Source organism: Babylonia areolata, chromosome 6, assembly GCF_041734735.1.
Source record: "Babylonia areolata isolate BAREFJ2019XMU chromosome 6, ASM4173473v1, whole genome shotgun sequence".
In the NCBI taxonomy this organism is placed as follows: Eukaryota; Metazoa; Mollusca; class Gastropoda; order Neogastropoda; family Buccinidae; genus Babylonia; species Babylonia areolata.
In genome coordinates, this window is record NC_134881.1 from 587,601 (window position 1) to 612,796 (window position 25,196).

The 25,196-nt window shown below is 45.6% G+C and overlaps 1 protein-coding gene across 1 annotated transcript in view; it reads left to right on the forward strand.

Annotated features, from left to right (window-relative positions):
- The window catches only part of LOC143282632 (uncharacterized), a 120,227-nt gene that overhangs the window by 46,972 nt on the left and 48,059 nt on the right, over positions 1-25,196 (forward strand). The window contains exons 6-11 of the mRNA XM_076588278.1: positions 18,644-18,758; positions 19,305-19,460; positions 20,188-20,276; positions 20,589-20,789; positions 22,361-22,521; positions 24,569-24,654. Of these exons, the coding sequence (XP_076444393.1) occupies positions 18,644-18,758; positions 19,305-19,460; positions 20,188-20,276; positions 20,589-20,789; positions 22,361-22,521; positions 24,569-24,654 (808 nt within the window). The remainder of the gene's footprint in view (positions 1-18,643; positions 18,759-19,304; positions 19,461-20,187; positions 20,277-20,588; positions 20,790-22,360; positions 22,522-24,568; positions 24,655-25,196) is intronic.

Genomic DNA, 25,196 nt, shown 5'->3' on the forward strand with positions numbered 1-25,196 from the left:
GTCAGCGTCACAAGTACACAGTACCTGAAGAAACGTTCTTTTGTCCTCTGTTCTCCCACTACACTTCAGTCTTGTCAGCGTCACCAGTACACAGTACCTGAAGAAACGTTCTTTTGTCCTCTGTTCTCCCACTACACTTCAGTCTTGTCAGCGTCACCAGTACACAGTACCTGAAGAAACGTTCTTTTGTCCTCTGTTCTCCCACTACACTTCAGTCTTGTCAGCGTCACCAGTACACAGTACCTGAAGAAACGTTCTTTTGTCCTCTGTTCTCCCACTACACTTCAGTCTTGTCAGCGTCACCAGTACACAGTACCTGAAGAAACGTTCTTTTGTCCTGTCTCACCCCCCCCCTCTCCCCCCCTCCCCAGCCCCGTACCATCCACTGTGAGGTGAACGTCACAAGGTCTGACCTATAAACCTTGCGCTTTTACGGGTTGCGTGAAGAGTTTAGCTGTCTGGAGTGACAGTCACACTGGTGCCTGTAAGAGGGTCAGATATGTAGTTACGTGGAATGATGTCAGGCTTGAAGTGGCACGCTGACAGACAGACACACACACACACACACACACACACACACACACACACAAACCGTCTCAAACACCGTCTCACACACTGACACACGCACACCGTCTCTCTCCCTGTCTATCTTTCTCTCTCTCTCTTTCTCACACACACACACACAACAACAACAACAACGCCGTCACATACACACATACACACACACACACCGTCACACACACACACACACAGTCTTTCTCTCTCTCTCTCTCTCTCTCTCTCTCTCACACACACACACACACACACACACACACACACTCACCGGCTCACTCACTCACTATATTGTTCACACTTGAGTCTGTAAGAAATGGTTTCACGTATTCCGTTTAGCTGTGCATGTGGAGGTTCGTTCAGATGTGATTGTACGTCTGTTGCGAATGATAACACGTTACACGTTTCATAAAGCGCTCATTGAACAAAGAACAGTGAGTATACCCACACAGTGTTGAACAGAGAACAGTGAGTATACCCACAGTGTTGAACAAAGAACAGTGAGCATACCCACACAGTGTTGAACAAAGAACAGTGAGCATACCCACACCGTGTTGAACAAAGAACACTGAGTATACCCACACAGTGTTGAACAAAGAACAGTGAGCATACCCACAGTGTTGAACAAAGAACAGTGAGCATACCCACACAGTGTTGAACAAAGAACAGTGAGCATACCCACAGTGTTGAACAAAGAACAGTGAGCATACTCACACAGTGTTGAACAAAGAACAGTGAGCATACCCACAGTGTTGAACAAAGAACAGTGAGCATACCCACAGTGTTGAACAGAGAACAGTGAGTATACCCACAGTGTTGAACAGAGAACAGTGAGCATACCCACAGTGTTGAACAAAGAACAGTGAGCATACCCACAGTGTTGAACAAAGAACAGTGAGCATACCCACAGTGTTGAACAAAGAACAGTGAGCATACCCACAGTGTTGAACAAAGAACAGTGAGCATACCCACAGTGTTGAACAGAGAACAGTGAGTATACCCACAGTGTTGAACAGAGAACAGTGAGTATACCCACAGTGTTGAACAAAGAACAGTGAGCATACCCACAGTGTTGAACAAAGAACAGTGAGCATACCCACAGTGTTGAACAGAGAACAGTGAGCATACCCACACAGTGTTGAACAGAGAACAGTGAGCATACCTACACAGTGTTGAACAGAGAACAGTGAGCATACCTACACAGTGTTGAACAAAGAACAGTGAGCATACCTACACAGTGTTGAACAAAGAACAGTGAGCATACCCACAGTGTTGAACAAAGAACAGTGAGCATACCCACAGTGTTGAACAGAGAACAGTGAGCATACCTACACAGTGTTGAACAAAGAACAGTGAGCATACCCACACCGTGTTGAACAAAGAACAGTGAGCATACCCACACAGTGTTGAACAGAGAACAGTGAGCATACCTACACAGTGTTGAACAAAGAACAGTGAGCATACCCACAGTGTTGAACAGAGAACAGTGAGCATACCCACAGTGTTGAACAAAGAACAGTGAGCATACCCACACAGTGTTGAACAGAGAACAGTGAGCATACCTACACAGTGTTGAACAAAGAACAGTGAGCATACCTACACAGTGTTGAACAAAGAAACCAGTGACACCACATGTTTCCACTCCTGTGAGAGGTTTGTGTCAGAGCAGACTGCGGGGACTGGGGCTGTACTGGACATGACATTGCACAGGTACAAACCGGAAAAGTCACGACGCTCGTATCACAGTGAGCTGTGTGCATGATGCATGCATTCCTTACACAGCACAGCATTACCCTCACTCATCTCCCTCCATCTTCACTACGTGTCCCATGTCCTGGTAACCCCCCACCTCCACCCCCTGTTGTACAAAAGGGGGACTGTGAAGAGCGGTCTTCTGTGAAGTGTCTGTCGGGTGGCTAGTCTTGTGCTGTGCTATTTAGACAATGCTGAAGTCCCACTTTAGTCTTGTGCTGTGCTATTTAGACAATGCTGAAGTCCCACTTTAGTCTTGTGCTGTGCCATTTAAACAATGATTAGTCCCACTTTAGTCATGTGCTGTGCCATTTAAACAATGAAGTCCCACTTTAGTCATGTGCTGTGCCATTTAAACAATGGTGAAGTCCCACTTTAGTCATGTGCTGTGCCATTTAAACAATGGTGAAGTCCCACTTTAGTCATGTGCTGTGCCATTTAAACAATGGTGAAGTCCCACTTTAGTCATGTGCTGTGCCATTTAAACAATGAAGTCCCACTTTAGTCATGTGCTGTGCCATTTAAACAATGGTGAAGTCCCACTTTAGTCATGTGCTCTGCCATTTAAACAATGAAGTCCCACTTTAGCATCCTAAATTCAGCTCCAGGAACTTGGATGCTAATCAAACCGTAAAGTCCCAAACAATAATAAATTATTACTTTTATTTATTTATTTTTTTTAAAGAAGAAGAAGAAAAAAAGAAAGATCCGCGTTATTCAGCATTTTAAAGCTGCCATGATGTACCAGCATTCCGGCTTCTGAGCCACTCCCCCCATTAAAATTTGAATGAATATAGTGGGGAAGGGGAAACTTGTGAGGATGGACGGGGGGTGTGGGGAAGGGGGGTGGGGGAGTATGTTCTGTGTCACTGCAGCAACGATTGGGGTCACTATTGCAAACAGAAACGTTGAACATTAACCCCCGTCATTGCAAGCTTAATTATTTGTGGGGAAAAAGCAGAAGAAGAATAGGGGTGGGGGGGGGGGTGTTAGGGGGGAACAGTACATTGTAGGATGTGTATTGTTACTATTAAACAGCTGTTAAAAACTTTGCTAAAAGTAGAAGAAAGATAAATCTCTGTACAAAGACAAGCATTGTCCCATTACCCATGTCTTTGTTCTTACACATGTCTGCAGTTAGTTGTTTCCATGAACACATGACATGATACTTCATCTTGAACACTTTCTCCACAAAGACTTGAAACACTATGGAGAAGCAATAGGAACATGGTGTGCCTTTCCCCTGCCTTTAACCCTTAACCCCCATCCTGGGTTAGAATCTCCACGTCTGTTCAGGGTGCCCCTGCCTTTAACCCTTAACCCCCATCCTGGGTTAGAATCTCCACGTCTGTTCAGGGTGCCCCTGCCTTTAACCCTTAACCCCCATCCTGGGTTAGAATCTCCACGTCTGTTCAGGGTGCCCCTGCCTTTAACCCTTAACCCCCATCCTGGGTTAGAGTCTCCACGTCTGTTCAGGGTGCCCCTGCCTTTAACCCTTAACCCCCATCCTGGGTTAGAGTCTCCACGTCTGTTCAGGGTGCCCCTGCCTTTAACCCTTAACCCCCATCCTGGGTTAGAATCTCCACGTCTGTTCAGGGTGCCCCTGCCTTTAACCCTTAACCCCCATCCTGGGTTAGAATCTCCACGTCTGTTCAGGGTGCCCCTGCCTTTAACCCTTAACCCCCATCCTGGGTTAGAATCTCCACGTCTGTTCAGGGTGCCCCTGCCTTTAACCCTTAACCCCCATCCTGGGTTAGAGTCTCCACGTCTGTTCAGGGTGCCCCTGCCTTTAACCCTTAACCCCCATCCTGGGTTAGAATCTCCACGTCTGTTCAGGGTGCCCCTGCCTTTAACCCTTAACCCCCATCCTGGGTTAGAGTCTCCACGTCTGTTCAGGGTGCCCCTGCCTTTAACCCTTAACCCCCATCCTGGGTTAGAATCTCCACGTCTGTTCAGGGTGCCCCTGCCTTTAACCCTTAACCCCCATCCTGGGTTAGAATCTCCACGTCTGTTCAGGGTGCCCCTGCCTTTAACCCCCATCCTGGGTTAGAATCTCCACGTCTGTTCAGGGTGCCCCTGCCTTTAACCCTTAACCCCCATCCTGGGTTAGAATCTCCACGTCTGTTCAGGGTGCCCCTGCCCTTAACCCTTAACCCCCATCCTGGGTTAGAATCTCCACGTCTGTTCAGGGTGCCCCTGCCCTTAACCCTTAACCCCCATCCTGGGTTAGAATCTCCACGTCTGTTCAGGGTGCCCCTGCCTTTAACCCTTAACCCCCATCCTGGGTTAGAATCTCCACGTCTGTTCAGGGTGCCCCTGCCTTTAACCCTTAACCCCCATCCTGGGTTAGAATCTCCACGTCTGTTCAGGGTGCCCCTGCCTTTAACCCCCATCCTGGGTTAGAATCTCCACGTCTGTTCAGGGTGCCCCTGCCTTTAACCCTTAACCCCCATCCTGGGTTAGAATCTCCACGTCTGTTCAGGGTGTTGCCTTTTGCGAACGTTCTGTTCGCATGTCGATGTTTACATGACTTGAAGGGCTGTCGTTTGTTGATAATAATAATAGTAATAATGTACATTTATATAGCGCCCTTTCTCTCTAAGAGCTCAGGGCGTTTACATGAAAGAAAAATATTACAAATTACATAAAACATTCATGACCACTCTTTCTCACCCCCCCCCCTCTCCCACACACACACACACACACACACACTCTCTCCCTTTTCCACTCTACATACATCCAAAGTGAGCTGACATGGGTGATGTTGGAGAACAAGGTGGCTGAGAGTGCTTATAGATTAGTTTTTAAAAGATGAGTGATGAGCGAAAAGCACAAATAGAATCAGATGCACGGATATGATGAGGAAGGTTGTTCCAGATGTGGAGAGTAGCAAAGAAAAAAATAACGTTCACCATAGGTTCTTGTACTGACACGAGGAAGTTTCAAAAGGTAACATCGACTTGTATACGTTGACATCGCCTGAAGGACCGCAGTACATTGTATGTAACTTGCTTGATAGGCTGTGTGTGTGTGTGTGTGTGTGCCGTGTATGTACGTGTGTGTGTGTGTGTGTGTGTGTCACTGTGTGTGTGTGTGTGTGTGTCACTGTGTGTGTGTCACTGTGTGTGTGTGTGTGCGCCGGCCTTGTGTGTGTGTGTGTGTGTGTGAGAGAGAGAGAGAGAGAGAGAGAGCGAGCTGATTTTCGCATCGCCGACTATGTTCGGACAAATAGAATTGCCCTGAAGGAAAAGTCCGGTTCGACCTTCACTGGACTTTAGTGACCAATGTGAACTTCAGACTGTTGTTTTTACCCTGACACTGACTCGCTGTCCCTTGTGGTCAATTGTTCGCTGACTTGAACTTTCCTTACAGAACAGCGTGAAGTACTCCGTCTCAGGGTAAACCCTGATTCTGACTGAAGTTAATGAGAATTCCTGCCAAACGGGGAACCCTTTTTTCAGTTTCTTTGAATGTTGGTTCTGCGGAGTGTCTTCAGTAAGAAACTAAGGTCATGATAATAATCATCATAATTCTCAGAAACGCTTGGACATTAATTTTTTGTGAAAATTTCTGTCATTTTTTGAAATCAGTGTTAATTCAGAAGAGGGTTCGACTGACATCTGTCATCAGTGAATTAATGGGAAGGGTTAGGGTTAGGATAATTTCTGACATTTTTTGAAATGTTGATTTAGAACAGGGTTCGACTGACATTTGTAATCAGTTCAATTAATGGGAAGGAATCTGGTGTGTGTGTGGGGGGGGGGGGGGGGGGGGGGGGGGGGCGTGGGAAGTCATGGAAGTGACATCATCATGATTGAATCGTTACTTGCCCACTATAATGTCCACACAACTGCGTCGTGTATTTTATTTCCCCCATTGAAGCGCTCATCAACTTGAAGTATCGGATTGTGTGTGTGTGTGTGTGTGCGTGCGTGCGTGCGTGCGTTCATTGTTTTTACGTACGTACTTAGACTTGAAAAAGACTGTGCTGGAACTTGTTTTCGGAGCATATCATTTGCATGGGTTAGCATAAAAGGGGTTTGCCGACGTGCTTGTTGCAGTGAGAGACGTGGCCCCGTGCACAGTGCACTGTCGTCTTCCCCATTGTCAGTCACACTGACGACTTTCCTGGAGGAGGCAGTGAAAGGGACTGCATTGTGTGCATGGACATGTCTGCCTGTCTGTCTGTCTGTCTGCATGTCCGCCTTAGGCCAGTGCCAGGGCCATGCATGGTCTGCCCCCCCTTCCCCCCGTTTCTGTGTCTCTGTGACATAAATAAATGAATAAATAAATAAATAACAGAAATAGATAAGCAGACAGAACAGTTTGTAATATGTTGTTATTCAAACTTTGAAAATACACACCCACACACCCACATCCACACCGACACACACACACGCACACACACACACACACACACACACTGACCCCCCCCCCCCCCCCCCCCCCCCCCCCCCCCCCCCCCCCCCCCACACACACACACACACACACCGACACACACACAAGATCGTTAGTAATTTCCTCCTTGAATTCGTAAAATTTGGTTTTTAGTGAGACAAGGAAAATCAGTGAAACTCGGGGAAAGAAAACAAAAACAAACAAGAAAGAAAGAAAAACCCAACTATATTGGCATGGCTTGACTGTTTTCCTTTAAAGTTTGCATTTCCTTTTTACCCCGGAACATGAAAGGAGATTGGTTGTGGCGTTGAGCATGTCTGGCCGTGACGCGGCAATGTGATTTGGGGGCAGACCTGTGGCGGGGTGTGCAAGACGCACAGTGGGAGGTGACTCAGCCCAGGAAAATGTGCCACACGCGGGCTACTTGCTGTGTTGGTTGAACGCCGAGAACTGGCGCTGTGATATGGCTGTCCTGTGGGTTTTCGTTTTGGAGATGTGTGTGGTCCCAACCTGCCCCCATCCTCCCCCACCACTCTCTCTCTTCATCAGAGTAACCCCCCCCCCACACACACTCTTTCTCTCACGCTCACATGCACATACACCTGACCCTCTCCCTCCCAAACCCCCTCAACCCAGCCCAGCCCATCCCCACCCCCGTAACACACGCTATCATTTAATTCAGTAAGTTATGGTCTCGTGAGCAATTTGCAGAACAGACTCAGTGTAATTCAGTAGAAGTTGCATGAGGAACAATCTGTCCGGTTATTCATTTTGTGGGGTGATTTTGTTGTTGTTCACGTCAATCAGATCAGCCAGTCATTACGTCATGTGCAGAGCTTTTCCGTCACAGTTCCAGGTGTTTTTCGCCAAAAAAGAAAAAAGACGTCATCAGTTTGATGCAGCGCGCGTCAGTGCTCGATGCCAGTGAACGTGCTGTTGTTTGCCCGTTTCTGATTCACCATGAATGAAATCGTTTGTCAGAGACCCCCCTCCCCCCCACTCCACCCCCCCCCCACACACACACACCCCTAACTGTTCTGCCTGTGTCTGTTTTTTTGTCTCTGGCTCCTCGCCATTTTAACGATTTTATCCGCCCACAGCGCTGCCTCAGTTCTCGTGAGAAAAAAAACCAAACATATCTTGCTCTCCCCCCACCCCATCCCCACTGACTGCTCCCGTAACGCCGCCCCCCTCCCCCTTCAACACCCCCTCCCCTTCAACACACCCCCACCCCCTTCAACACCCCCTCCCACTTCAGGTTTGACGTTTGTGTCTTCCTGAACTGTGCCTGCAATGTGTTCTCTGTGATGAACCGTGTGAGCACAGCCAGTTGTTGAGGTTGATGAACACCAGGGAGTGGTTTTCCCAGTTGCTCCCCATGTGGCTTCACACCGAACAATGATCAGATAGAGTGGTTTTCCCAGTTGCTCCCCATGTGGCTTCACACCGAACAATGATCAGATGAGTGGTTTTCCCAGTTGCTCCCCATGTGGCTTCACACCGAACAATGATCAGATAGAGTGGTTTTCCCATTTGCTCCCCATGTGGCTTCACACCGAACAATGATCAGATAGAGTGGTTTTCCCAGTTGCTCCCCATGTGGCTTCACACCGAACAATGATCAGATAGAGTGGTTTTCCCAGTTGCTCCCCATGTGGCTTCACACCGAACAATGATCAGATAGAGTGGTTTTCCCAGTTGCTCCCCATGTGGCTTCACACCGAACAATGATCAGATAGAGTGGTTTTCCCAGTTGCTCCCCATGTGGCTTCACACCGAACAATGATCAGATAGAGTGGTTTTCCCAGTTGCTCCCCATGTGGCTTCACACCGAACAATGATCAGATAGAGTGGTTTTCCCAGTTGCTCCCCATGTGGCTTCACACCGAACAATGATCAGATAGAGTGGTTTTCCCAGTTGCTCCCCATGTGGCTTCACACCGAACAATGATCAGATAGAGTGGTTTTCCCAGTTGCTCCCCATGTGGCTTCACACCGAACAATGATCAGATAGAGTGGTTTTCCCAGTTGCTCCCCATGTGGCTTCACACTGAACAATGATCAGATAGAGTGGTTTTCCCAGTTGCTCCCCATGTGGCTTCACACCGAACAATGATCAGATAGAGTGGTTGCTTCACACCGAACAATGATCAGATAGAGTGGTTTTCCCAGTTGCTCCCCATGTGGCTTCACACCGAACAATGATCAGATAGAGTGGTTTTCCCAGTTGCTCCCCATGTGGCTTCACACCGAACAATGATCAGATAGAGTGGTTTTCCCAGTTGCTCCCCATGTGGCTTCACACCGAACAATGATCAGATAGAGTGGTTTTCCCAGTTGCTCCCCATGTGGCTTCACACCGAACAATGATCAGATAGAGTGGTTTTCCCAGTTGCTCCCCATGTGGCTTCACACCGAACAATGATCAGGTCAACACTCACACGTAGCCGGCCTTACACACTTACACACTGAGACCCACTGTACTGACAACAGTTGTGGGAGGGGGTGTGGGGGGTAGGTAAAATCCTTGATCCATATCTTGTGTGTTATGTCCTCTTTAATTCACATAGTGTGTTATGTCCTCTATAATTCACATAGTGTGTTATGTCCTCTGTAATTCACAGTGTGTTATGTCCTCTTTAATTCACATAGTGTGTTATGTCCTCTTTAATTCACCTTGTGTGTTATGTCCTCTTTAGTTCAAGTGTTATGTCCTCATTAATTCACCTTGTGTGTTATGTCCTTTTTAATTCACATAGTGTGTTATGTCCTCTGTAATTCACCTTGTGTGTTGTGTCCTCTTTAATTCACATAGTGTGTTATGTCTTCTGTAATTCACCTTGTGTGCTATGTCCTCATTAATTCACATAGTGTGTTATGTCCTCTGTAATTCACCTTGTGTGTTATGTCCTCTTTAATTCACATAGTGTGTTATGTCCTCTGTAATTCACCTTGTGTGTTATGTCCTTGTTAATTCACGTAGTGTGTTATGTCCTCTGTAATTCACCTTGTGTGTTATGTCCTCTGTAATTCACCTTGTGTGTTATGTCCTCTGTAATTCACCTTGTGTGTTCATGTGTGTTATGTCCTCTTTAATTCACATAGTGTGTTATGTCCTCTGTGATTCACCTTGTGTGTTATGTCCTCTTTAATTCACATAGTGTGTTATGTCCTCTGTAATTCACCTTGTGTGTTATGTCCTCTGTAATTCACCTTGTGTGTTCAAGTGTGTTATGTCCTCTTTAATTCACATAGTGTGTTATGTCCTCTGTGATTCACCTTGTGTGTTATGTCCTCTGTAATTCACAGTGTTATGTCCTCTTTAATTCACCTTGTGTTTTATGTCCTCTTTAATTCACATAGTGTGTTATGTCCTCTTTAATTCACCTTGTGTGTTATGTCCTCTTTAATTCATCTTGTGTGTTATGTCCTCTGTAATTCACATAGTGTGTTATGTCCTCTGTAATTCACCAAGTGTATTATGTCCTCTTTAATTACCGTCTTAATTCTTATAACTACTCGAGAGTTGTACTCTCTCTCTCTCTCTCTCTGTGTGTGTGTGTGTGTGTGTGTGTGTGTGTATGTGATGGAGAGAGAGAGAGAGAGAGAGAGAGAGAGAGATTACAAACATTATCAAAAGAAATGATTAGTATATTTGGATAGTGCAATCAACAACATTGCAAAACTATCTACAGGTCACACATTACATTACATAAACACTCCAACTGGACAAAGCAGCAATGATTCAACAATTTCCATTGAAAGTGATTGTGTGTGTGTGTTTCTGTGTGAGGGGTGGGGACATTTATACCCCCCGCCCCCACCCCTTCCCATACACAATTGGAGCATGATTTTGTTGTTGTTGGTGGTGGTGGTGGTTGTGTCATTCTCGGTTTGTAGTGTTTTTTCTGCCCAAATTTCTTGACCAGCTATGCCGAGTTGTGTACAAATGGACATGTGTGGCTGTGTTTACGTCCCCGGCGTTACAGAACAGATATTGCAGTTCCATGGGTCCCTCATTCACTGCTGACAATTCCAGCCTGTATATTTTCTTTTCAATTGACTTTTTTTTTTTTTTTTTTTTTTTTAAATAACGTCTACACCGATGGCGAGTCGGATTTAAAAGAAAAATAATAGAAAATTTAAGAGAGAGAGAGCATAATTAGCTCTGAATTTGGTTTCTGTCATTTTCGAGGCTATGAGAGGTTCTGGACGTTAAGGTATGTGATTTGAAGGAAAAGTACTGTTTGGAAACAGGCACTGAAATTTAACTGACACAGTTTTGTTGATGAGTCAACCTTTAAAAAAAAAAAAAAAAAGAGCGAAAGGGCTTTTGAAAAGACGTTCCTGTCCACACACTGTTTCAAACAAGCAGCCCAGTTAGTTATAACTGTTGTTCCTGCCACCAGTGTTACCGGTAATTTGTTCAAAAATGAAGCTTTACTTATTTTGGACTTTGTCTACATCTGTTCAGAAGTGAAGGTTACTTGTTTTGGACTTTGTCTACATCTGTTCAGAAGTGAAGGTTACTTGTTTTGGACTTTGTCTACATCTGTTCAAAAATGAAGCGTTACATGTTTGGGACTTAATTTAGATCTGTTCAAAAATGAAGCCTTACTTGTTTTGGAATTAATCTAGATCTGTTCAAAAATGAAGCGTTACATGTTTGGGACTTAGTCTACATCTGTTAAAAAATGAAGCGTTACATGTTTGGGACTTAGTCTACATCTGTTAAAAAATGAAGCGTTACTTATTTGGGACTTGATTTAGATCTGTTCAAAAATGAAGCGTTACTTGTTTGGGACTTAGTCAAGATCTGTCAGTTGTAAGCAGAACTAGGGAGTTAGTCAAGATCTGTCAATTGTAAGCAGAACTAGGGACGTAGTCTAGATCTGTCAATTGTAAGCAGAACCAGGGATTTAGTCAAGATCTGTCACTTGTAAGCAGAACTAGGGACTTGGTCTAGATCTGTCAGTTGTAAGCAGAACAAGGGACTTCGTCTAGATCTGTCAATTGTAAGCAGAACTAGAGACGTAGTCTAGATCTGTCAATTGTAAGCAGAACTTGTAAGCAGAACTAGAGACGTAGTCTAGATCTGTCAATTGTAAGCAGAACTAGAGACGTAGTCTAGATCTGTCAATTGTAAGCAGAACTAGGGACTTGGTCTAGATCTGCCAGTTGTAAGCAGAACTAGGGACTTGGTCTAGATCTGTCAACTGTAAGCAGAACTAGAGACTTGGTCTAGATCTGCCAATTGTAAGCAGAACTAGGGACTTGGTCTAGATCAGCACTTGGGACTTGGTCTAGATCTGCCAATTGTAAGCAGAACTAGGGACTTGGTCTAGATCTGTCAATTGTAAGCAGTACTAGGGACGTAGTCTAGATCTGTCAATTGTAAGCAGAACTAGGGACTTGGTCTAGATCTGTCACTTGTAAGCAGAACTAGGGACGTAGTCTAGATCTGTCAATTGTAAGCAGAACTAGGGACTTGGTCTAGATCTGTCAATTGTAAGCAGAACTAGGGACTTGGTCTAGATCTGCCAATTGTAAGCAGAACTAGGGACTTGGTCTAGATCTGTCAATTGTAAGCAGTACTAGGGACGTAGTCTAGATCTGTCAATTGTAAGCAGAACTAGAGACGTAGTCTAGATCTGTCAATTGTAAGCAGAACTAGGGACTTGGTCTAGATCTGTCACTTGTAAGCAGAACTAGGGACTTCGTCTAGATCTGTCAATTGTAAGAACTAGAGACGTAGTCTAGATCTGTCAATTGTAAGCAGAACTTGTAAGCAGAACTAGAGACGTAGTCTAGATCTGTCAATTGTAAGCAGAACTAGGGACTTGGTCTAGATCTGTCACTTGTAAGCAGAACTAGGGACGTAGTCTAGATCTGTCAATTGTAAGCAGAACTAGGGACTTGGTCTAGATCTGCCAATTGTAAGCAGAACTAGGGACTTGGTCTAGATCTGTCAACTGTAAGCAGAACTAGGGACTTGGTCTAGATCTGCCAATTGTAAGCAGAACTAGGGACTTGGTCTAGATCTGCCAATTGTAAGCAGAACTAGGGACTTGGTCTAGATCTGCCAATTGTAAGCAGAACTAGGGACTTGGTCTAGATCAGCACTTGGGACTTGGTCTAGATCTGCCAATTGTAAGCAGAACTAGGGACTTGGTCTAGATCTGTCAATTGTAAGCAGTACTAGGGACGTAGTCTAGATCTGTCAATTGTAAGCAGAACTAGGGACTTGGTCTAGATCTGTCAATTGTAAGCAGAACTAGGGACTTGGTCTAGATCTGTCAGTTGTAAGCAGAACTAGGGACTTGGTCTAGATCTGTCAATTGTAAGCAGAACCAGGGACTTGGTCTAGATCTGTCACTTGTAAGCAGAACCAGGGACTTGGTCTAGATCTGTCACTTGTAAGCAGAACCAGGGACTTGGTCTAGATCTGTCAATTGTAAGCAGAACTAGGGACTTGGTCTAGATCTGTCAATTGTAAGCAGTACTAGGGACGTAGTCTAGATCTGTCAATTGTAAGCAGAACTAGGGACTTGGTCTAGATCTGTCAATTGTAAGCAGAACCAGGGACTTGGTCTAGATCTGTCACTTGTAAGCAGAACCAGGGACTTGGTCTAGATCTGTCACTTGTAAGCAGAACCAGGGACTTGGTCTAGATCTGTCAGTTGTAAGCAGAACCAGGGACTTGGTCTAGATCTGTCACTTGTAAGCAGAACCAGGGACTTGGTCTAGATCTGTCACTTGTAAGCAGAACCAGGGACTTGGTCTAGATCTGTCACTTGTAAGCAGAACCAGGGACTTGGTCTAGATCTGTCACTTGTAAGCAGAACCAGGGACTTGGTCTAGATCTGTCACTTGTAAGCAGAACCAGGGACTTGGTCTAGATCTGTCACTTGTAAGCAGAACCAGGGACTTGGTCTAGATCTGTCAGTTGTAAGCAGAACCAGGGACTTGGTCTAGATCTGTCACTTGTAAGCAGAACCAGGGACTTGGTCTAGATCTGTCAATTGTAAGCAGAACCAGCTTCTCAGCGCCTTTTGCGTGATGTGTACTGTGCCCGTGAACCATCATGTTGAAAGTTGTGGGACTCAGTTCAACACTCAACCTCTTACAGGCACAAACTCGCACTGATGTAACCGTTTTGTACGTGATTGACTGATTTAGATACAAACAAGCAACTCAAACAGTTCGATACTGCAGTTCATACTTGGAAACAGTCCTGAAATCACGCTCAGTGACTCCTTTCAGGTTGACGAGACACAGAAAGAAATGATCAGCCCTCATCCACCACATTTACGTAATAGCGAAACAAAACATTGAGTACTGATGCTGACCATTACCGCTTCAGTAGTGTGAAAGGATGACCGGCCAAGTAAAGTTCAAGGCGGACCGTGGGTCTGTTTGGACAGGGGCGTGTGGTACCAGTCACTTTGCCTGCAGATGTGTTCACAGGCGTCGCTGAGTGCTTGCTTAAGTTATCTCCCCTCTCTCCTTCATCTCAGCGCCCACCCCCCACCTCTCCCATCCCGTCGGCCACACCCTCCCCACCCCCCCTCTCTCCCATCCCGTCGGCCTACCCCCCCCCCCTCACCCCCCTCTCTCCCATCCCGTCGGCCTACCCCCCCCCCCCCCCCCCTCTCTCCCCCCTCTCTCCCATCCCGTCGGCCCCCCCCCCCCCCACCCCCCTCTCTCCCATCCCGTAGGCCACCCCCCCCCCCACCCCCCTTCCTCCCATCTAACGATGGGCCCTGTGTCTCCTGGAAACCCCCACCCTCCCTCCTCCTTCCGCACTTCATGGCTCCGTGACTCTGGTGGTTATTAGATTCCTTCATGAAAGGGATGCAGACTGAGCATGGATAGCAGTCCTCTGCATTTCACTGAGAATTCGGTTTGCAAAACCCGGGAGGAAAGTGGAACAGGGTGTCGTTTTCCAGCATGCAAGAGGAGTGGGAGTTGGAGTTTGTAGAGGTAAAACTTGTGATGACACTGTGCAGAATTGACAGGGTACTTTGTGAAACTGTGATGTTTTTATTCTTACTGTCAGTTTGAGAGAAGTGGCCGTGGTCGTGAGGTAAAAGCGTACTCAAAGGTGGAAGGTTGAAACTGTGAAAATCGTTTTCGGTGATGGTGTTTCAATCCGGATGGAGGTACACATGGTGATTTCCGCTGTTTGTTGTTTTGACAGACAGCGTTTGTGAATGAGAAGTTTTACAGGATGAAAGCACCCACCAGAGAGAGAGAGAGAGAGAGAGAGAGAGAGAGATGGGGAGTGAGGGAAAGGGAAGTGTTGCACCCTACGACATGACGAGGGCGTGAGATGTGGCAAAACATGTCACTGGCAGAGTGGCTGATCCTCTTTCCCTGTTCCCACTTGGAGCAAGGCACATTCTATCAGCTCTTCGAGCAAGGCACATTCTATCAGCAACTACAGTGAGTAGTGTCCATTGAGCTGAAAGGGACTATTGAGCTCGATGGTAGTGACCAGTATTCAGCTCGATGGTGGTGACCAGTATTCAGCTCGATGGTGGTGACCAGTATTCAGCTCGATGGTGGTGACCAGTATTCAGCTCGATGGTAGTGTGAGTAGTGACCAGTATTCAGCTCGATGGTAGTGACCAGTATTCAGCTCGATGGTGGTGACCAGTATTCAGCTCGATGGTAGTGACCAGTATTCAGCTCGATGGTAGTGACCAGTATTCCGCCGGGTTCAGTTGAACAACCGATTCGCTTGCGTCCTGAAGGTCATGTTGTTCGGTGTTTGGGCCTTGAGTGCTGACCAGTGACAAAGGGTCAATAGTGGTGACTCACACATTTTGCCTTGCCGGACACCGCGTCTCCCTCACAAAGCGTGACCGGCGTTATGATCCGATGACTAACTGACATTGTTTTCGTGAAGGTAGACCTTTGGGGGAAATCTGTCTGCTACCCCTCCGTCCCCCCACCCCTCCCCTTCCCCGCCCCCCACACACCTTCGCTTGCTCTCTCTTTCACGCACACCGAGCGGCTGTCTCTCTCTCTCTCTCTCTCCCCCCCCCCTCCCCGCTCTCTCAATTTGCCACAGATGCTCAACATATTTGGGTCTTTTATTTGCACATTGAATTTGATGTGGCCATCTCCAAGCCCCCCCCCCCCCCCCCCCCCTTCCCACCGCTGCCAACCCCCAGTTCCACATCCTCCAGTCTGGCTGATGTACTTCCGGTCAGTTTGTTTCTCTCTCCAGAAAATCCAGACCTGACGAATAGCAGTCAGATGTTCGCCATGGAAAATTGAGGAATTCACTTTGATGAAATGAACCTCTGGATTGTTAGTTTGTTGTGACGCAGCATGACGATCTCACATGACTAAGATTTAGCACTTGCAGCACCCACACTGAAACTGTTCTCTATCTCACATACACACACACACACACACACACACACACACACACACACACACACACACACACTCTTTCCCTCCACCCTCTCCACAGTCACACACACACACACACACACAGAGACACCGTCACACAGCTTGGCGGCAACGATTACCATCTCACCGTGACCCACTGACACTGACGGTAGAGCACTGCTCATGGATCCAGTATCTGTCCACGTCAGTCTACGTCGTCTCTGCCGTCCTTGTTGACTTGGGTTTCTGGCAATTACTGAGTGGAGCAGTTCCGTTTAATCCCAGTCAGTTGATGTCAGCACAGTGCTGGGGATACCGATAGTGTCACGGGATAGGGAGCAGTGAAAGGCAGCCCGTGTCAAACATGATATCCGGCAACATCAGCAGAATAAACTGTGCCACCCCTCTCCAGCTTGCACTGTAATGATCATTGCAGGCTTGAAAGACATGCGAAATGACCTTGAAGGATGTCATCACCAGGTGTTTAACACCCCCCCCCCCCCCCTCTCTCTCTCTCTCTCTCTCTCTGGCGCGCGCGCGTCTCGTGCACATCTGCAGTAAGAAACACGTGTGTGATCATGACGAAAGCGAATCTGAAGAAACAGCGAGAAACAACTGCAGATATACAGTTCCCCTCCCATCACCGTGGCTTGTCTTGTTTTCGCTTTTCCTCTCCTCATTTCTTGCTTGCTTACTTGCACTTTTGTGGTTATTTAAAAAGGTGGTGGAGGTGTGTGTGTGTGTGTGGGGGGGAGGTGTTGCACATGTACAAGCAGTCATCACTTTTAGCTTTCCACGCAGTTTCCTGGTGTGTTTTAACCGACCAAAACAAGAAAGGTACATCGCTCAGCATTTCATGCACTGTCGTGGAGAGAGACGGAGAAGGGTGGTGGTGTTGGGGGAATGGAATGTTCCTGGCCGTGCTGAGGTTATCTGTCACTGAGTGGAAACACTTACGTTACCACTGGTAACTTGGTGTTGTAAGTGACTTTTTAATCCGTCTGGTCGTGGTTCACATTCCTCTGTCAGCAGCCAGTATGACTGTACGTCCCACCTCCCACTGCACTGCCTCACGGTGCACAGTACATACATCTTTCAAGAAGATTATCGCGTTTGCTTGTATCAATACTCACACACGGCGCACGCACATGTCCACACGCACGCGCACGCACGCACACACACACACACACACAAACGCACGCATCACCCTTACTCCCTCCCCCATCCCGCCTCCCCACGTGCGCTGGGACGCCTCTCTTTGGCCGCAGTATGTCTGTCTCCTCCAGTGCCCTCTACCCCCCCCACCCCCCCACCTTCTACACTCCTCCCCTCCCCCTCCCCCCACCCGACACCCTCCTTTAACGTCTCACCATCCACTGGCGGTGTTTTTTTTCTCGCAGCGTGTTATCAGTTATGTCTGAACCCCTCCTTCCGCCTCCCTCCCCCCCTCCTTTAACGTCTCACCATCCACTGAGGGGTGGAGAGGGGAGAGTTGTAGTCACAGGGGTGAAGGGAGAGGGGTCAGAGGTGAGGGGTGGAGAGGGGAGAGTTGTTGTCACAGGGGTGAAGGGAGAGGGGTCAGAGGTGAGGGGTGGAGAGGGGAGAGTTGTAGTCACAGGGGTGAAGGGAGAGGGGTCAGAGGTGAGGGGTGGAGAGGGGTCAGAGGTGAGGGGTGGAGAGGGGAGAGTTGTAGTCACAGGGGTGAAGGGAGAGGGGTCAGAGGTGAGGGGTGGAGAGGGGAGAGTTGTAGTCACAGGGGTGAAGGGAGAGGGGTCAGAGGTGAGGGGTGGAGAGGGGAGAGTTGTAGTCACAGGGGTGAAGGGAGAGGGGTCAGAGGTGAGGGGTGGAGAGGGGAGAGTTGTAGTCACAGGGGTGAAGGGAGAGGGGTCAGAGGTGAGGGGTGGAGAGGGGAGAGTTGTAGTCACAGGGGTGAAGGGAGAGGGGTTAGAAGAACAATAGGGGTCAGTTGTTCCCCTTGATGAGCCCTGTCATCAGTCTTCCACTGTCATCACTCATGCTCCATTGTTTCAGGGAACTCACTGGGGTTCACCACCTCCTGCCAGCCTTGATCCTTTCTTCTCTGTGCCGTGTGTGTGTGTGTGTGTGTTGTGTGTGTGTGTGTGTGTGTGTGTGTGTGACACTGTGTGTGTGTGTGTGTGTGTTGTGTGTGTGTGTGTGCGTGTGTGTGTGTGTGTGACTCTGTGTGTGTGTGTGTGTGTGTGTGTGTGACTGTGTGTGTGTGTGTGTTGCAGGTGTTGTTAGCCATGAGTTGTTGGTGTGTTGCAGGTGTTGGTGTGTTGCAGGTGTTGTTAGCCATGAGTATTGGTGTGTTACAGGTGTTGTTAGCCATGAGTTGTTGGTGTGTTACAGGTGTTGCTAGCCATGAGTATTGGTGTGTTACAGGTGTTGTTAGCCATGAGTTGTTGGTGTGTTGCAGGTGTTGTTAGACATGAGTTGTTGGTGTGTTGCAGGTGTTGTTAGCCATGAGTTGTTGGCGTGTTACAGGTGTTGTTAGCCATGACTGGTTGTCGTGTTGCAGGTGTTGCTACCTCCAGGCAGCCAGGAGTACCACGGGGGAGCCATGGGGGAGGAGAGGGTGCTGGAGGACGGGGAGTGTCCTCTGGCCATTGTCATGCAACATCCCAAACGTAAAGGTGGGTGTGGGTGTGTTTGACAGTATGTGTGTGTGTTTGACAGTGTGTGTGTGTGTGTGTGTGTGTGTGTGTGTGTTTGACAGTGTGTGTGTGTGTGTGTGTGTGTTGACAGTGTGTGTTTGTGTGTGTGTGTGACAGTATGTGTGTGTGTTTGACAGTGTGTGTGAGTGTGTTTGTGTGTGTGTGTGTGTGTGTGTGTTTGACAGTGTGTGCGTGTATGTGAGTGTGTGTGTTTGTGTGTGTGTGTGTGTGTGTGTTACATTATTGCCAATAGTAATGCAGTCATGGCTGTCCTGATACACACACTAACAAATCAGCCAAGATATCAGCGTTGGTTTTGTAATTTTGTAGGTATATATATATATATATATATATATATATGTGTGTGTGTGTGTGTGTTTTTCATTTTCACTCATTGCTGTTATTCTTATTAGTTTCATATAGATGTTTTTTAATGCTGAGATAACGCTTTGCATTTGGCTGAGCTATGAATGTGATTTGAAGGTGTCAACTTTTACACTGACAAGGGGACGTGCCATTTCTCAGGTCATATAATTTTCCAACTGCGGCGGCGGTCGGCGGACATGAAACGCCGCAGCAAGCGGCCAAGAGCTGTATCCCATGACGACCTGAGGAAGGCCCATGACCAGCCCGCTACCCAGGCAGACAGACTGCCTTACCTCATTGAAGTCAACCCCAGAGGTTAGTGTATTAGAATGTATATTTGTATTTCTTTTTTTGTCACAACAGATTTCTAGTGGAAGCAACTTCTGCAGAAATGAACACTTTTACTTTCAAAAGTTTTCTTCTGAAAAAAGTAATTTAGCGTTAATTATAAAACAGAACAGGGTGAACTTAGAGAACGAAGTACTAGGGTCACAAGGAATACACTTTTACTTCTGACAGCAGCTGAGTGCTCTTGTGACACAGTCTGACAAAGTGATGTGTGTTGTGAAAGCAGCACAATGCTCTGAGACTCTGTTGAATCTTGTGTGACACAGTCTGACAAAGTGATGTGTGTTGTGAAAGCAGCACAATGCTCTGAGACTCTGTTGAATCTTGTGTGACACAGTCTGACAAAGTGATGTGTGTTGTGAAAGCAGCACAATGCTTAGACTCTGTTGAATCTTGTGTGACACAGTCTGACAAAGTGATGTGTGTTGTGAAAGCAGCACAATGCTTAGACGATGTTGAATCTTGTGTGACACAGTCTGACAAAGTGATGTGTGTTGTGAAAGCAGCACAATGCTTAGACTCTGTTGAATCTTGTGTGACACAATCTGACAAAGTGATGTGTGTTGTGAAAGCAGCACAATGCTTAGACTCTGTTGAATCTTGTGTGACACAATCTGATAAAGTGATTTATGGATTGAAGGCATCATAATGCCGTCGTCAGACTTGTTGAATTGACCATTATTGTTGGTTGCAGATGGCCGACCCCAGAAACACCTGTTACCTCTGAATGTGACGGAAGTGGTGCGTGACAGACCGGCAACACCAGGAAACCAGTTTCTGCAGGTATTTATATTTCACAGGATTTTTGTATTGTTTATTCAAATAGATAAAGTAATAGTATCATTGCACTCTGGTACTGTTGCACTCAGAATGAATGGCATTGAACTTAGATTAAAAGCATGTTAATAATACATTCAGGCCAAGTACAGGTTTGGAGAAACAAGTTGGGAGTCTATGCCTGTGCTTGAAAAACCAAGAGAAAATGGATGAAATGGATGGGGTGGGGAGAGATGTGAAAAGCCAAACAAAATGTTGTTCGCTGGTGGAACCAATCAAGCTGAATATCGGTGTGTGTGTGTGTGTGTGTGTGTGTAGCTGTCAGGACCAGACATACGGCCCAGACACTGCGTGATCGCCCACACAGAGGGCATCGTCACTGTGACCCCCACCATGCGGGACGCTGACATCTTTGTGGAGAATCGGCGTATCAGTGAAACCACCATGCTGAGACACGGCATGACCATCCGCTTTGGTCGCAGCCATGTGTACAAGTTCATGGATCCCCGATTTGAGGAGGTGGGTAGAGGCTGGCTGTTTCTCCGTGTGTGTGTGTGTGTGGAGGGTGGGTTGGTGTCAGTGTGTGACTGTTGGTTTTGTTACTTTTTACAATGTTGATGATGATGATTATTATTATTGTACCCGGTACACAGTGGTAGTAGTAGTAATAGATGTAGTATTTTTTTTAAATCATTATTGTCGTGTTGTTATTTTTGTTATTGTTGTCACAAGGACTTATTGGAAGACTAGGCAATGTCTAAAATCTTTATCCCTGAGTAATAAAGTTTTTGAATCTCTCTTTCTTTCATTCTCTGATTCTCTCTCTTTCTCTCTCTCTCTTTGTCTCTGTCTTTCTCTGTTTTTTTTTTTTGTCTCTGTCCTCTCTCTGTTTTGGTGAGGGTATGGTGTAAAGAAGCTTTCAGTTTATCCAATTTACCCTCATAAAATATTTTTCGTTTCTGTCTCTGTCTGTCTGTCTCACTCTCTCTGTGTGTCTTTCTCTCTTTTATCATCAGCTTAAACTGCTTTCATGTTTGGACCATAAAAACCCTCTCCTTTTTAGTTGTGTTGACAATCTGTCATCATGAAAACCCTGTCCTTTTTAGTTGAATGTTGTGTTGACAATCTGTCATAAAAACCATGTCCTTTTTAGTTGTGTTGACAATCTGTCATAAAATCCCTGTCCTTTTTAGTTGTGTTGACAATCTGTCATCATAAAAACCATGTCCTTTTTATTTGTGTTGACAATCTGTCATCATAAAAACCATGTCCTTTTTAGTTGTGTTGACAATCTGTCATCATGAAAACCCTGTCCTTTTTTAGTTGAATGTTGTGTTGACAATCTGTCATCATGAAAACCCTGTCCTTTTAGTTGAATGTTGTGTTGACAATCTGTCATCATGAAAATACAGTCCTTTTTTTAGTTGAATGTTGTATTGACAATCTGTCATCATGAAAACCCGGTCCTTTTTTAGTTGAATGTTGTGTTGACAATCTGTCATCATGAAAACACAGTCCTTTTTTAGTTGAATGTTGTGTTGACAATCTGTCATCATGAAAACACAGTCCTTTTTTAGTTGAATGTTGTGTTGACAATCTGTCATCATGAAAACACAGTCCTTTTTTAGTTGAATGTTGTATTGACAATCTGTCATCATGAAAACCCAGTCCTTTTTTAGTTGAATGTTGTGTTGACAATCTGTCGTCATGAAAACCCTGTCCTTTTTAGTTGAATGTTGTGTTGCCAACCTGTCATCATGAAAACCCTGTCCTTTTTTAGTTGAATGTTGTGTTGACAATCTGTCGTCATGAAAACCCTGTCCTTTTTTAGTTGAATGTTGTGTTGACAATCTGTCGTCATGAAAACCCTGTCCTTTTTTAGTTGAATGTTGTGTTGACAATCTGTCATCATGAAAACCCAGTCCTTTTCAGTTGAATGTTGTGTTGACAGTCTGTCATCATGAAAACCCTGTCCTTTTTTAGTTGAATGTTGACAATCTGTCATGACTTTCCTCACTGCAGTGTGGTGGTAGATAAGATGACACACTAGCGGTAGGCATAATCACTTCATTGTGTGCTGGTGTCTGCAGATTCCCAAGCACCCGGTCCCAGCGCCCCGCACGCTGGCACCGCAGGAGACCAACTTTGGTGTGGATGGTCACGTGGAGACAGTAGGTCAACATCAGGCACCACCTCCACCTCCCCAACACACACAGCCACGCCCCCAGGACAGGGAGGCAACACAGGGCAGGTGAGTTGTGAGGGGTGGAGGGGGGAGACCGTGGGGCAGGAGGGGGAGGCAGCACGTGATTTTGATTTGAATCTTGTGTGATATAAATGAACAGAGGACATGATCTGGAAGTCTTTTCTGGTTGTGAAGAGAGGTTGAATCTTGTGTGATATAAATGAACAGAGGTCACATGATCTGGAAGTCTTTTCTGGTTGTGAAGAGAGGTTGAATCTTGTGTGATATAAATGAACAGAGGACATGATCTGGAAGTCTTTTCTGGTTGTGAAGAGAGGTTGAATCTTGTGTGTTATAAATGAACAGAGGTCACATGATCTGGAAGTCTTTTCTGGTTGTGAAGAGAGGTCGAATGATTGGAATTTTTTTTTTATCCGCTTGGCAAGTCAGCTAAAAGCAAAAGTGAGTCTCTGTACTGGTGACATCACTTTTTTTTTTTCAAAATGATGGCTTCCATGATTACTAAAATGATCACATTAAAACTTTTTTCTCAACATACACATTTATTTGCTATAAAAAGTATTGGACGATCCTTAGTTATTTCAACTCTATTTAGGTAAGCCATAATGCAAAATTTCAACTCTGTTTAGGTAAGCCATAATGCAAAATCACTCTGTGTCTCCATTAAAAAGAGAAAATAAATTTTTAACCCATTGTATATTTTTAGAGTTGGTTTTACAATCAGAATGACCATCACATACCTCAGGATATATCAATTTAGTGTTGCTGTGTTTGACAATCACAATGAACATCACATACCTCATGTACATCAGTTTAGTGTTGCTGTGTTTGACAGTCACAATGAACATCACATACCTCATGTATATCAGTTTAGTGTTGCTGTGTTTGACAATCACAATGAACATCACATACCTCATGTATATCAGTTTAGTGTTGCTGTGTTTGACAATCACAATGACCATCACATACCTCATGTATATCAGTTTAGTGTTGCTGTGTTTGACAATCACATTGACCATCACATACCTCATGTTTATCAGTTTAGTGTTGCTGTGTTTAATAATCACAATGAACATCACATACCTCATGTTTATCAGTTTAGTGTTGCTGTGTTTGACAGTCACAATGAACATCACATACCTCATGTATATCAGTTTAGTGTTGCTGTGTTTGACAGTCACAATGAACATCACATACCTCAGGATATATCAGTTTAGTGTTGCTGTGTTTGACAGTCACAATGAACATCACATACCTCATGTTTATCAGTTTAGTGTTGCTGTGTTTGACAGTCACAATGAACATCACATACCTCATGTTTATCAGTTTAGTGTTGCTGTGTTTGACAGTCACAATGAACATCACATACCTCATGTATATCAGTTTAGTGTTGCTGTGTTTGACAGTCACAATGAACATCACATACCTCAGGATATATCAGTTTAGTGTTGCTGTGTATGACAGTCACAATGAACATCACATACCTCATGTATATCAGTTTAGTGTTGCTGTGTTTGACAAGTCACAATGACATCACATACCTCATGGTATATCAGTTTAGTGTTGCTGTGTTTGACAGTCACAATGAACATCACATACCTCATGTTTATCAGTTTAGTGTTGCTGTGTTTGACAGTCACAATGAACATCACATACCTCATGTATATCAGTTTAGTGTTGCTGTGTTTGACAGTCACAATGAACATCACATACCTCATGTATATCAGTTTAGTGTTGCTGTGTTTGACAGTCACAATGAACATCACATACCTCATGTATATCAGTTTAGTGTTGCTGTGTTTGACAGTCACAATGAACATCACATACCTCATGTATATCAGTTTAGTGTTGCTGTGTTTGACAGTCACAATGAACATCACATACCTCATGTATATCAGTTCAGTGTTGCTGTGTTTGGCAGTCACAATGAACATCACATACCTCATGTATATCAGTTTAGTGTTGCTGTGTTTGACAGTCACAATGAACATCACATACCTCATGTATATCAGTTTAGTGTTGCTGTGTTTGGCAGTCACAATGAACATCACATACCTCATGTATATCAGTTTAGTGTTGCTGTGTTTGACAGGGCCCCCCCCAGCATCCAGGTGGCTGCTAACGGTCATGATGCCTCCACCGACCAACTGCCAGCCTCCCTTGACTTTCGATTGGAAGGTAAATATAGTGTCAGACCCCTCCCACCCCCCTCCATTGGAAGGTAAATATAATACTGTCAGAACTACACCCCCCTCCATTGGAAGGTAAATATAATACTGTCAGAACTACACCCCACCTCCATTGGAAGGTAAATATAATACTGTCAGAACTACACCCCCCTCCATTGGAAGGTAAATATAATACTGTCAGAACTACACCCCCCCTCCATTGGAAGGTAAATATAATACTGTCAGAACTACACCCCACCTCCATTGGAAGGTAAATATAATACTGTCAGAACTACACCCCCCCTCCATTGGAAGGTAAATATAATACTGTCAGAACTACACCCCCCCTCCATTGGAAGGTAAATATAATACTGTCAGAACTACACCCCCCCTCCATTGGAAGGTAAATATAATACTGTCAGAACTACACCCCCCCTCCATTGGAAGGTAAATATAATACTGTCAGAACTACACCCCCACCTCCATTGGAAGGTAAATATAATACTGTCAGAACTACACCCCCCTCCATTGGAAGGTAAATATAATACTGTC